This window comes from Mesoplodon mirus (assembly GCF_964341445.2).
Source record: "Mesoplodon mirus genome assembly, chromosome: 2".
NCBI lineage: Eukaryota > Metazoa > Chordata > Mammalia > Artiodactyla > Ziphiidae > Mesoplodon > Mesoplodon mirus.
Genome location: NC_138977.1, coordinates 174,356,837 through 174,370,690, shown reverse-complemented (window position 1 = coordinate 174,370,690; position 13,854 = coordinate 174,356,837). Strand labels below are relative to the sequence as shown.

Here is a 13,854-nt window from a genome sequence, read left to right as displayed (position 1 = left end):
ACCAGAATTGGTGAGAGTAAATCTCTACAAGACCCATCCCAAAGCCTTCCTTTACAAAAGATGGATTTACAAAAAATGCATGAGAAATGAATGGAAGCTATTTTAAATCAGAGCCTAAGATAAACATTATTATCAAGACAAATCTGCTGAGGGTGAGAAGAGGTGGTAATTACAGAGGATACAACAGTGGCAATAAGAAAAGGAGAATGAAAAGTCACATTATATTCTTAGAACTGATTAGACTTTTTAGTTATTACTGATTCATTTTAATTAAGCTTCTACTATACGTCACATGTTTTAACCAGCGATCAGATGGACCTTGCAGGGCTTCTATTTTACAGAGACCATGAACAATGGTCATTAAAATATATACTGAGTTAAGTTTCAGTTAAGTAGTAAGTTTCAAAGGGAAAAATAAACCAGGAAGGTGGATAGACTGTGTTTGGAGTAGTTAGGAGGGTCTCACCGAGAAGGTAACATCTGAGTAAATAAGGGGATAAAGGGGGCAAGCCATGTGGCCTTCTGGCAGAAGTGCCTTCTAGAAAGGGGAAACGGCAGGTGCAGAGCCTTGGGGCAGAGGAATGCCTGGCATTTTTGTGATCTAGTAAGGAGCTCAGAGTGTTTGGAAAGGATTCAGCCTGATAAATGGGGGTGTTGAGAGCATCAGATGATATAGGTCTAATATAGGGCAACCAACAATGCATCTCAGTTAGCCTGCAGTAGTCTGGGTTAAGCCCCCAGTGGTTGATTGTTGATTATTCCCAGTCACTCTCAAAAGTGTTCTGGCTTGGATGATAAATTATATGGTGATCCTAGGCTAGTAGGTCACTCTTAGGACTTTGATTCTTTCTCTTAGAGACATGGGAAGCCATGGAAGGCGTGGTCAAAATTGAGGCAAGATAAGACTCAAGTTTTATCAGGACCACTGTCTTCTGGGTTGAGAATGGACTATTGGGATGGGGTGGCAAGTGGCAAGGGTGAAAACAGGAAGCCAGTTGGGAGCCTATAGAATGATCATTCTGGCATGTGCAGGGCAGCCGGAATTGAGTTGTTTGACTTAAGCCATACAGATAGCTGGTGGTCCAAATGGGACTAGGATCCATTCTCTTGACTTCCAGTCTGGTGTTCTTATAACCTGCCCAGTTTCTCTCTTGGTTTAAACTTGAGGACAAATGGAATGCCTTACTGGCTCTTTTCAGGTCTATTAAGCCTCCTGTTTGATGGCACAACCCAGTTGCTTCCTCTATACAGTGTGAGGAGTAGACATGAAACATCTCTCCCACCCACCCCTTAACTAGCTCATTTTGAGGGCATCAACCAGGATTTTCTTAGGCCTTTCTCTTGAACTTCTGTATTTACACTTTTGGCTCATGTGACCTCTTCAGAATAATGAACTCCATATGTTCAGGACATGCTTATTAACTCATGAGTGTGTGATATAAGCTAATAAGTTAGTACAGAACCTAAGGACAGATGTGAACCTAAATTTTATGCCTGCTTAAATAGGAGCGTTAAGTATTAACAGGAAGTAAATGGACTCCCACAGGTAAATATATCTATGGAAGGACTCCTTCAGTTTTGCTTGTATTTATTTCCGCTTGATCCTTATTTTAATTTTGCAGGAGTTATCTTCAGTTTTTGTTCATTGCTTTCTTCAGTTAGAGTGGATAACTGGGAGGAAAAATACATGCACTGATTATACACTTACACAGTCAATGACAATTGAATTTTTAGAATTCACTCAAGAGATTGAGATGCACGTATACGTAGATTCTGTTTTAAATAATGCCTTGAAATGCAGACTTATATGTGTTGAGGGGTGTGATGTGTGTAGACACATTTACGTACATGATATTTTAAGTAGCCTGTAGTTTCATGGGGAGTTGCCTAGACAGTGAAATTTAAATTTGTGTTCTTTCTGTTAGCCACTATATCGTACAACCAGCAACTCTGGTATCTGACAGGGCAAATACAGTGGCGCCTAATGTACTCATTGTATCTCTCCTGGGAATAAAATAGAGGGATAAGCTAACTTTTGGGGTATTTGTAAGAAATGAATAGATGAAAAAGTATTTTTTATAAGAAATGTGTGATATGATGTATATATTATTGTCTTGATTATTTTTCTGCTGGACATATATGCTTGAGATTTCTTAAGTTGTTTTTTTTTTCTGCCTTCAAGTGACCATTCCATTTTCAAAGCCCTTTATTTCATATGCTAAGCAAAAAGTTAGTGGAGTGTTTTAGAGACTCTTCCTATGGAATGAGGTAGGAGTTAGCAACCTATAAGAAGTGCCATGTGGGGATTCTGCCCGATTTGGAGTGTGAGAAGGTGGACAGACATGCTGTTGTTACCCATGCCTGGGTGGAAGCAAAACAAGAAAAACCACAGTGGATTGTAGAGCATTCAAGGAGAGAAAGAGAAGAAAGAAGGAAAAAGAATTGTTTGAAAGTAGTATTCAAAATATTTAACAACCTCTTCAGCAAAGACTCAGACTACTCAGAGCAGACATGTGCAAGAAACAATTAGTGAAGTGTTATCTGTCCTCATTAAAATGGTTTTTACAAAAACTAAAAACCTCAAATTCTACTTCAGGAGTTTAATCTGAATTGTTATTTTTAATTTCATTTCAGAAGAAAAATGTTTTCTTTATTTTGAATTCAGCTTCTTACAAATTTTTTTTTTTTTTTTTTTTTTTTGTGGTACACGGGCCTCTCACTGTTGTGGCCTCTCCCGTTGTGGAGCACAGGCTCTGGACGCGCAGGCCCAGTGGCCATGGTTCACGGGCCCAGCCGCTCAGCGGCATGCGGGATCTTCCCGGACCGGGGAACGAACCCGCGTCCTCTGCATCGGCAGGCGGACTCTCAACCACTGCGCCACAAGGGAAGCCCTTCTTGCAAATCTTGAATCAAACTTTATACATCAAAACCAACCTTGATACATGCAAACATTTTTTGCCTTTTCGTGCATGAAACAGTGGTACAGCACTTTATATATGGTGATTCAGGAAAGGGACACCTATGATCAATTGTATTCCTTATATGAGCCCCTGAATCTATCATAAAATTCACTTTCTTATTTATTTATTTCAACTCCTGATGGGGTCTCTTGGAACAAATAATCCAATATAGTGGATAATCCAAAAATGTCATTTATATTTGGCTTCAGAATACATTACCAGATGTTACTCTAGCAGAATTCCCTTCTTAATTAGGCCTCACTTAAAGTAGGAGTTAATTTTGTCTTCATTAGCTGCTTCCAAATCAGCAGGATGGGGCAAGAAGGAAGCCCAAGGCATGCTGGGAATTTGGGAGGAAGCTGGCCCAGTGCTAAGAGTCGGGGGTAGAACGTGCTCAAAGAATGAAGTTCAAATACAGGTAATCAAGATGATGGGCATATACAGGAGATGTTTATTGAGCACCTTCTTTAAGAATTCTCGGGCTTTTATCAACTCTTTTTTTTCCTCCTTATTACTCATGAGTGCAGAAAAATTCTGTAATAGGAATTCGGGAGATAACAACTCAAAATTTTACAAAGTAAAAAAATAGAGGCTCAGAGAGGTTAAGTGGCCTCTCACACAGATTGATTTCAGAGTAAACAGCCCCTAAGGTATTGAAACTGATTAATGAATGATAAGAAGACCCCACTATTTCCTCCTTATTGATGATTTGACTAATGAGGAAGCACGAATTCTCCTGGCCTAATTCGCATTAAGAGAGCTAAGATAATGAAGCTGTGATTAAATGGCTATTAAACTATTTTTATCAAACAGAGATCAAGCGAGTGTAAGAATCTGGGGATGCAGAGTATAATTGCAATTCTACAAGATGTGGAAAAAATTACTATCATAAGCAGGGCATGGACCTTCCAGAATAGTCTGCATTAAAAATCTTTGGGATACCTCATGCAGTTTTGCACTCTGTGTTTCTCCCTTCAGGCGTCAGCATCTCAGAGTCCCTCACCTCCTCCTTAATTTAGTGGATTTATTCACTCTGTGTGCATTTGGGTGAGTTGAATGCATTGTCTACCCCACCATGTGTAACTGGTTGGAAGATCCTTTTGCCAACTTCTCACAAAGGAACAAGGCCCAGATATGATACACTGGATCCCAAATTTCAATCTTGAGGTGACTTGGGGTGTGTGAAGGGGCAGAATCTACCTTCCTTCAACTGTACCTTTTGAATTATATCACACTTAGTGCAATTCATATAGGGACCCGACAGTTCCAAAGAGAGGGAATGGATCTTCTGGTTTTATTGACTGTTCTGAACTATCGTTTATTAAGGACATGATATGGCGTCCGATTTGTTGCACATTCTAAATTGTGGTTTGTTAGTATACATGTATGTGTATGTGTATCTATCACTGGAAATTCTTTACACCTTGAGTGAGTTTTTGTTGCTATGCCTTCTTTATTCCTGGAGAGCCCTTAGAGATTGAAGTGTTACCGTCACAAGGACCTTTATTTAGGTCAGAAGAATAGCAGCGGACTTCCTTTATGTAAGGAGAGGCCGAAGTTGAAAACCATCGTGGGAAATGCGGCTCGATAGCCACAGAGCTCCACATGGAAATGTTCCTTGTCTGCTTCTGAACCTTACTTCTGCCTTTCTGCCCCCAGAGGAGACTGAGCTGTTTGTGTAGCTGTAGATCACCACCCAGTTGGTGATCTGCTCTCTCTTTTTCACCGCTCTGCTTTTCTTTTCCTAACTTACATGGAGCTAATTAGTATATTTTTATAAAAACAGTTATTTTGAACAATTAGAGAGCAGTATCAGAGGCAAGTCTTGGAAAGGTTATCTTGCAATGGCATTTTTCCTGACTCATGTATTTCCATGCCCTGTGAACAGACACGTGTTAGTAGGCCAGTGGGCTTTGTCTGCAGCGACTTTCATTTATTTGCTCTGTAAATTGGGACCAAAGCAATAATGGAAAGTGACATTAATTGTTTGAGTTCTTTTGGTCACATGCGTTGCCTTCTCTGGGGTGTTCGATTGTTGAAACTCATGCCAAATTAATTGAAATTGTCAGAATGAGGGACAGTGTGCACTCAACTTTACATGTACGAATATCTGTTGAGCTTCAATACAGAAGTGTCATCAAACTTTCTTCCCAGTATGCTATGACAAAGGAAAACAGAGATTTTGAAATCATAGCATTCATTTCTACCTTAATTCAAGAGCAACTTTATTAAAACAAATGGTCTTAGAGCACCTCTCTGAGTCACACATATACAAGGATGATAATAAAAAGGTTTAATAATTATTTCTAATGGACACTGCCTGTAAATAATTATTACAGTCCCACTGTTCCATACTGATTTAAGACCAGCCTCCCCCTTCCCCTCCCCTCCCCTCCCCCTCCCCTCCCCTCCTCCCTCCCCCTCCCCTCCCCCTCCCCTCCCCTCCCCTCCTCCCTCCCCCTCCCATCCCCCTCCCCCCACACACACAATGCCAGTCTTCCATTCCACAAACCCTCCCCCCCCATGGTGGTTTCAGGAGAGAGGAGACTTTAAATAGTTGGTGGTTTAATCAGGTCTTGTAAATTAATTATGACATTATCAAGCTCCAGTATTTCTGCCATTGTATTTGGTGTACACTCACCCAGGCTTATTAAAGGAACTGAAGAAAACTAGTTAATTTAAGTGTTCTTTGTCATTTTGACTTGATTGGAATTATCATCATTTGTTTACACTAGGGATAGAACTAAGACACTATTGTATTATGTGATTGAAAGCAAATAGGGGCTTGTAGTATTTCTGGGAAGCCAAATGCAAAATTTAAATTGGAGTAAACAAAATTACTCATTTACTGGTAAACATGCTTAACTATTTTTCCTGAGCTCTTTTTGAACAGTGAAGTAAGCCTTTCTGAAAACTGGGATACCTGGAAAAAATGTCCAACTTATTGAAAGTGCTTGTGCGTGTGCTTGTGTGTGTGTGTGTGCATGTATGTGTGTAAGCATGCATGTGTGTGCTTGAGACATTTTCAAAGATTATATTTATTAGGGAATATGGGGATACTTATATTAGTGTGAATCTGATTTTAAGATTTTGAGATGATTTTGAAATGATTTAAAATAATATATATTTCATTTAAATATAACTTTTATTCAGAATACTTTAATAACCTGAATTTGGTTTTTGGTACGTGGGAGAATCGAAATCAAAATTAAAAGGGAGAGATTGGTATCTTTGGATACCAGATTATGATCCTCTGCAGAAAATAGGAGCAAATTATTTCAGTATCTTTATTATTAAGGTTACATGAATAGAGTCCAGAAGAGTTGAGGGTGAGGGGGATGCTTAATAAAGTCTTGTTATTGAATTGAGCAATTTGGATTTTTAAAGGATTGACCAATTTATGGAAAGAAGTGGTGCAATGTTGAAGTTAACATTTCACCCCTTCTCATTAGGATTTACCACCTGCACTAGAGTCTAAAAACTCCTAGAATTTTTACTCCACACTGGGTTCCCCAAACCACTTGACTCACAAGAGCAAGTACAGGGCCATTAGGGAGATGGAAACAAATGTTAAAAGTGCCTAATAAAGTCTACCATGAGTATCTATGGCTTTTCTTGCCTTCTTGAATCTAAAACAGAAAGACGTTCATAGTTTTACTCCTGGATGGAGAATCATCAGTAAGGAGGGAAAGCAATATTTATGTGAAAATAAAATGTATACATGATAAATGCCTGCCTAATTTCTCTAGTAACACAATTTGATTTTCTGATTAGCTGTCTTATTCTGTGATTCTTGTAATTTTGTCAGGTCAATTAACTGGAGTTCAGTGCTAGAGAGAAAGGAAGTGTGGCACTGCTGACTTTGTTAGATGTCAGCAGCTTAGGTATATTTTGTAATAGAATCTGCGTGGGATAATTTAGCTGATATTGTTAATGTCATAGCGTACAGAACTTAAAAAAATGACTCATGAAACAGGTCAGATTGGACAACGTGAAGTGCTAAAAGAAGGAAAAGAAAGTGATTTACACAACATATATTTTAGGTAAAAAAATGCAGATCAATGAATTATTGAGCAAGTAATCAATGGCTGTCTACTGTATGCCCAGCATTGGCATTGGCTGCCCAGGTACATAAGAATATAGCACATTGACCTATAGACAAGGGGTATAAGCTCCAGTTTGGAAGATCTTGAGTTTTCTTTTACAGAGTGCTGAAATAAATTAATATTCTCTTTTCTAATAAATTGTTTACAGATTCTTTCCTTCCCCTGGTGGGTTCTCAGAGGGGCAGAGTTTTGTCTTGTTTCTCCTTTTGTCTCCAACAGTTAGCATGGCCCTGACATACAGTAGGTGTTCAAAAATATTTGTGCAGTGAATAACTGAAGATGAGCTTTCCAAGGATGTGTTGGTGGAAATGAGTGTGGCAGGTAGGAAAATGAGTTAAACCATGTTTGCAAGAGCCCCCGTTAGAGGCGACGTTGTCCTAGAAAGTACCCCTGGTCACAAGAAATGAATGCATTCAAGAGATGTTACAAAGTAAGGCTCTACTTAGTGACTGGCCAGGTACAGAGGACTCAAGGTGGTTCCAGAGTTTAGGGTCTGAAGAATTGTTATCTAAACCCAGAAAGTCAAGAGAAACAGCAAGTTTTTTGTTTTTGTTTTTGTTTTTGTTTTTCCACGAAAGGTCCTAAGTTTGGATTTTGAGATGAGGGAGCTCTTATCAGGTAGAAATGTCCAGTAGGCAGTTATAGATTTATGACTAAAGTTGGGAGAGATGTCAGGGAGAGAAATAAATGGCTGTGGAGTGTTCAGTGATGAGACTATAATTGAAACCATGGAAGTGTATAGTTCTTCTTGGTATAGTTTCAGTTTGTGGTGGTGTTCAAACAGAGGGTTATCTAAACATTTTGGTGGGTATGCTGTACAGGAGATTGAAACACTATATCTGAAGATGCAATAGATGATAATTAAAATGCTCTCAAGCCCCGAGATTCTCTAAATCTTCTCTTTTAGTTAAGGAAACAAGACAGAAATATACAGAAAATGACTGTGACTAAGACAGAATCGTATTTAGCAGTGTTAACACCGACACAATAAATAGCTAAATTGGACAGCTCAACAAGCAGAGATTGGTACACTAAAGGTATTAATTGATTGCGTGATTCAGACCAAAGAGGATTTGGAATTTAAGGAAGACGTGATCTTGTGTTCTGACACGGATGTTCCAAATTTCATGTATCGCGTACTCATTTGGGTAAACATATTCAGTCTATGCTGATTAATAGATGACTCATCTCCCAATGTGAACTAACTCATGACTTCTTCTGTTTTACTGTTTTTTGCAGAAGATAGATGAAGAGAATGAGGCAAACTTGCTAGCAGTCCTCACAGAGACACTGGACAGTCTCCCTGTGGATGAAGACGGATTGCCCTCATTTGATGCACTGACAGATGGAGATGTGACCACCGAGAATGAGGCTAGTCCTTCCTCCATGCCTGATGGCACCCCTCCGCCTCAGGAGACAGAAGAGCCGTCTCTGGTAAGAACCCTTCCTACTGTTTAACAGGAATTGGAGTTGCCTCTGGCTACCCGCTGCGTGGGTATGATGTAGTAACAATAAGGTTTGGATTTTTCATTTAGACTGATGCCAAAATAATCCCCCAGCACACTCAGAGTTGCAAATTCTGTGATTCTGTGTTGAAAAATGTTGATAATACAGTCTTCATGTGGTCTCACTGCAGTTTTTTAAAACTACCTTTTGTAGGTTTTTATATCTTAGTATTATTGATGTTTATGGTTAGAAACTTAGAAAATGTAGACAACTAAAGAGAATAGACAAAAACTTCACCTGTAATTTCAAATAATCTCTAGTATCAAAAACTATTGAAATCTCTTGTTTTAAGATATATCATGAACATGTTCGTGAATTTTAAATAGATGCATAATTTTGAATGGTTGCATAGTATTTTATTATTTGGAGATGAACTAATTTATTAAGCAATCCCTTATGGTGGGGATATTTAGTCTTTTTCCTATTTTTTTCACCATCATAAGTTGTATGATAATTGACATATTTGTAGTTTTATTCTCATGCATACTATTTTAGAAATAGAAGGTAGATCAAAGAGTATGCAGTATTTCAAGGCTTTGGATCCATAATTCTTAGGAAGACTGGAAAATAATAGCACATTTGCCACCTAAGTTACCTAAATTTATGGTAGGCAATGAAGAGTAGATTTATTGGCAATGAAGAGTGAATTTTCTTTTCAGTGCAGTACTCGACCAGGATTTTATTAGTTCTAAGACACAGTTTACCTTCTCAGCTATGGTAGCCATTTGTCATTTGCCATAAATCTGATGTAAAAGCACGCAATGTAAATTATGGAATGCCATCCTGCAAACTTTAATAGTGTGCTTTGGCCTGCCGTTTAGGTGTTGTTTCTCTCCCGTCTCTAAGTTTCTATATGTTAAAAGCATTCCATGTAAACCTATGGAGACCCTACTTATATGCCTTTGCAGTTTGAGATTTCTGGTTTAGAGGAGAATATCTCATAAGCAGTGGTGACATATGTATTCCCCAATTTTTCCATGTGCCAGTGTCATTGGCTTTGCTGCCTAAGACTCTGATTTCTTTACATGGATACCCAATGATTTTCATCCACACAGTGGTTTCAGTTGGGAGGGACTGTTGACTCAGAGTCATACTACATATCCCATCAGGGAGTTCCTGGAAGGCCAGCAAGTCAAATGAAGAGAAAGAGGTCAAAAGAGAGGAAATGCTTTGCCTAAGCCAGAACCCAGATCTCTTGGTCTACAGGCCAGGACTCTACCTACTTAAAAATTCTTTTTAGTGAAAGCCACTCTTTTATCCAAAATATTATTTGAATCAGTAGTGTTTTACACTTGATTGTGAAACATGATTCAAAACATCACAGAATATTTTCTTTATTGCCCCTTGATTCATTTGGGTTATTGAGGGGGAAATGTATACACCCCCAACCCCCCCACCCCCAAATCCCCTAGTCTTCATTTAGTAAAGCAGCTTTTCTCACCTCATAGGTATTTGGAAATCCTTTTAGGAAGATTCTTCTGGCTTACTTTATCTAAAAGAAAAATTAAGGTAGATACTACTAAGTCTCAAATGTAGGAGAAGGTAACACTTTCACAGTTTGTAGTGTAATGCCAAACTTTTTCTTACTTTTTAAAAATGTACCAAAATGTTCATAGCAGCCCTATTTACAATAGCCCGGAGATGGAAACAACCTAAGTGTCCATCATCGGATGAATGGATAAAGAAGATGTGGCACATATATACAATGGAATATTACTCAGCCATAAAAAGAAATGAAATTGAGCTATTTGTAATGAGGTGGATAGACCTAGAGTCTGTCATACAGAGTGAAGTAAGTCAGAAAGAGAAAGACAAATACTGTATGCTAACACATATATATGGAATTTAAGGGAAAAAAAATGTCATGAAGAACCTAGGGGTAAGATAGGAATAAAGACACAGACCTACTAGAGAATGGACTTGAGGATATGGGGAGGGGGAAGGGTAAGCTGTGACAAAGTGAAAGAGCGGCATGGACATATATACATTACCAAACATAAGGTAGATAGCTAGTGGGAAGCAGCCGCATAGCACAGGGAGATCAGCTCAGTGCTCTGTGACCGCCTGGAGGGGTGGGATAGGGAGGGTGGGAGGGAGACGCAAAAGGGAGGGGATATGGAAACATATGTATATGTATAACTGATTAAATTTGTTATAAATCAAAAAATAAAAAATTAAAAAAATTAAAAAAAAAATGTTTCCTTAGTGCTAATGTGCTAAGGTGTGCTATGATTAGAGTGAATTCATTTTTGTAATTAAAATTAATTAATTTAAAGTTTAAAATTTCAACAGCTTATTCTCATGCTGAAAAGATGCCTAACGTTTCTTACTTTCTCTCTTCCTTGATATGTTTCCAGCTTAAGAAGCTCTTACTGGCACCAGCCAACACTCAGCTAAGTTATAATGAATGCAGTGGCCTCAGTACCCACAACCATGCAAACCATAATCACAGGATCAGAACAAACCCTGCAGTTGTTAAGGTACAAATGTAAAGTTTTTTTTAATACAGGAGGGGAAGTCACAAGGGACTTTGGCTTAAAGCTATAACATAAACAATAGGTTTCTATGTGTTAATTCAGCTGGAATCCTTCAGCGGCTTCCTAATGGTGAAACAGATTACGAAATGGGTTTCCAAAAGCAATACTCTAGCTATCTTAAACTAGGAAGATTTCATCAACGCTTTGTCTTTGGACGATTGAAATGAAAGTTCTACTGTCTGTTACTTCTTGCCTACTTTATTAATACACGCAGCAGCGTGGGCTACAGTAAAATTTGCTGAGAGTCCGGTATCATCTATGAGTGACTTTAAGATGTTGGATTGCCATTTTGCCAGCTGTCTAACCTGAGAAAGATTGCTCTTGAATTACCACAAAAGATCTATCTCTGCCATTAATTGCATGGAATGCTGGCAATGACATAATTCGGTTAGCGGGCTGTATTAAACAATGTTTGTCTTGCCATTCACTGTGAGTGAAAACGGAGCGTTAAGGGGTACTTAAGAGAATTGTGAGTACTGGGCTCCGGCAATCAGTGGCAAATTAAGGTTTAAACCGGCGTGTTTTTTTTGGTTTTTTTTTTTTTTTTTTACTCACAGTAGAGGCTCTGTAGGGTCTTGTTAGTTACATGTTGCTGAGTAGGAACATTGAAATGTAGGAGAAATGAAATAAAAAGCTGCATAAATGTCATTTAGGAATTTGAAATGTAATTTTCTTTCCTTGTTCTGCAAACAATTATTCACAGCTCATAGATCTAGTACACTTAGACTGAACACTTCATTGAAAATCTCATCTCTTCAGAAAACCTATATCCATTCTGATAAGGTTCAGTTCACCAATTTTAGCTTTCTTTATGCCTTGCTTTTAAGACCGAGAATTCATGGAGCAATAAAGCGAAGAGCATTTGTCAACAGCAAAAGCCACAAAGACGTCCCTGCTCGGAGCTTCTCAAGTATCTGACCACAAATGATGACCCTCCTCACACCAAACCCACAGAGAACCGGAACAGCAGCAGAGACAAAGGCACCTCCAAAAAGAAGGTCCACACACAATCTCAGTCACAACATTTACAAGGTAGGCTGTGGACCCAAACACAAGCTGCGGGTGAGGGTGCGGAGGGCAGGGCAAGCCTGCACTGGGCTGAGGATACCCAATCTTCGGGCTTCTGTTCCATCGGTGTCTCACTTGAAAGAGAACTCAGCACTTTATGATAACTGGGGGAAGAAAATCCTTCCTTGGACACAGGTTGAACATACCCTATTTAGCTGAGGTGCAGCCTAATTCACAATCACCAGAAGGCACCTGAAATGTTAGCCGGGTGGGGAGCCAGGGGTGGTGTAGAGGGAATTGCAACATCAGATGAGGTTTGTAGGAATCTCTGAATTGCTGAGATAACTGAAGTTCTGAGCAAGCTGGGCTAGCCAATTCATGAAAGAGCTCTTATTTTTTCCCTTCCAATAATGGAAAAAAAAATATGAGGCACTGTTGATTTGCTTGCTGTCTATCCCTTATGAAATAGTAACTAGTATTTATGCAGTCTCTCATTTATGATGTGCATTCTTCTTGTTTTAGACTACATGGTATACTCACAAATTTTATTTTGTAAATAAAGATTTGGAAATTCCTGGGTATTTTAAAAATTTGCTTTCTATTTAAAAAATATAAGCTTATATTATTACACTAAACATCTGGGGTGATTTTTATTGTCCCCATACAATACTAGAAGGCTGATACTTCTGAGGCAGATCAGGGTGATTTGGGGAAAGTCTCTCTTAGCAAAGATAAATTTTCTTTCTTCTTTCTTTCTCTTTCTTTCTTTCTTTCTTTCTTTCTCTTTCTTTCTTTCTTTCTTTCTTTCTTTCTTCCTTTCTTCCTTCCTTCCTTCCTTCCTTCTTTCCTTCCTTTCTTTCTTTGTCTTCCTTCAAAATATTCTAATTGTAGAGGCCCAACGAGAGCCCATAGAAAGTTGCCGTTGCTTTAAAATATTTAACTTCCACATTATCTGTACCTCTGGCTTTGTAGTGGAAGTAGACACATTCTAAAATAGCAGTTATAAACATCCACCTCTTTTTTTTTCCCTTTTGTTTCCCCAATTCCCCTTCCAGCTGCAGAGTGGTAGCCCCTGATCCCTGTTTTGAACCATGATTATTTCATACAGGTATGCTGTTGCTGCTGCTTTTAATACATCTTTTCTTTTCCAGTGTTTTGAATTTCCCTCTCTCATCCCTACCTCACCATAAACCTGGGATTTTCATATTCTTTTAATATTTTTAATTGGCTCTCAATTAGATTTTCCCTGGTGGATATCTCAAAATCACTGTCCATGCCTTTCTGTTAGTTCAAGGAAATATATTTATCAAAATGGACCACAGTCTCTCAGTTTGCTGCACCCTGATTGGCCTCTCACATGCATGCACTGGAACAGTTTTCTCAGTGAAGAACCAGACATGCTGTGGGATTCTAGTGGGTGACCTTAAATGAAGAATTCACTGGACTACTCCCCACATGGTCCTGGTCATATGTTCATTTTCTGGAGCTGAATTTGAAGCCCCAAACTTGCTGGAACCCTGTAGTCAGTAAACCTAGTCCAGCAGCACATGTTTTAAAGTGGTTTTTTTTTGTCTTTTTTTTTTTTTTTTTAAATTTTACTTGGTCCTTTTGGATTTTGAGGGTTTATTAATTTTGTCAATCCATGTACCACTAAATATTATTGTAATCTGTTACAAACCATGGCGGTGAAGAACTAAATTGGCCTATGAAGGACATACACTTTAGATAAAACCTGCT

At 38.7% G+C, this 13,854-nt stretch overlaps 1 protein-coding gene across 3 annotated transcripts in view; it reads left to right on the top strand.

Annotated features, from left to right (window-relative positions):
• The window catches only part of PPARGC1A (PPARG coactivator 1 alpha), a gene marked incomplete at its 5' end in the record, with an annotated part of 309,032 nt that overhangs the window by 259,021 nt on the left and 36,157 nt on the right, over nucleotides 1–13,854 (top strand). For all 3 annotated transcript variants that reach the window (XM_082603851.1, XM_082603852.1, XM_082603853.1), the window contains 3 exons: nucleotides 8,306–8,500; nucleotides 10,930–11,052; nucleotides 11,937–12,141. In XM_082603851.1, coding sequence (XP_082459977.1) covers nucleotides 8,306–8,500; nucleotides 10,930–11,052; nucleotides 11,937–12,141 — 523 coding nt within the window. The remainder of the gene's footprint in view (nucleotides 1–8,305; nucleotides 8,501–10,929; nucleotides 11,053–11,936; nucleotides 12,142–13,854) is intronic.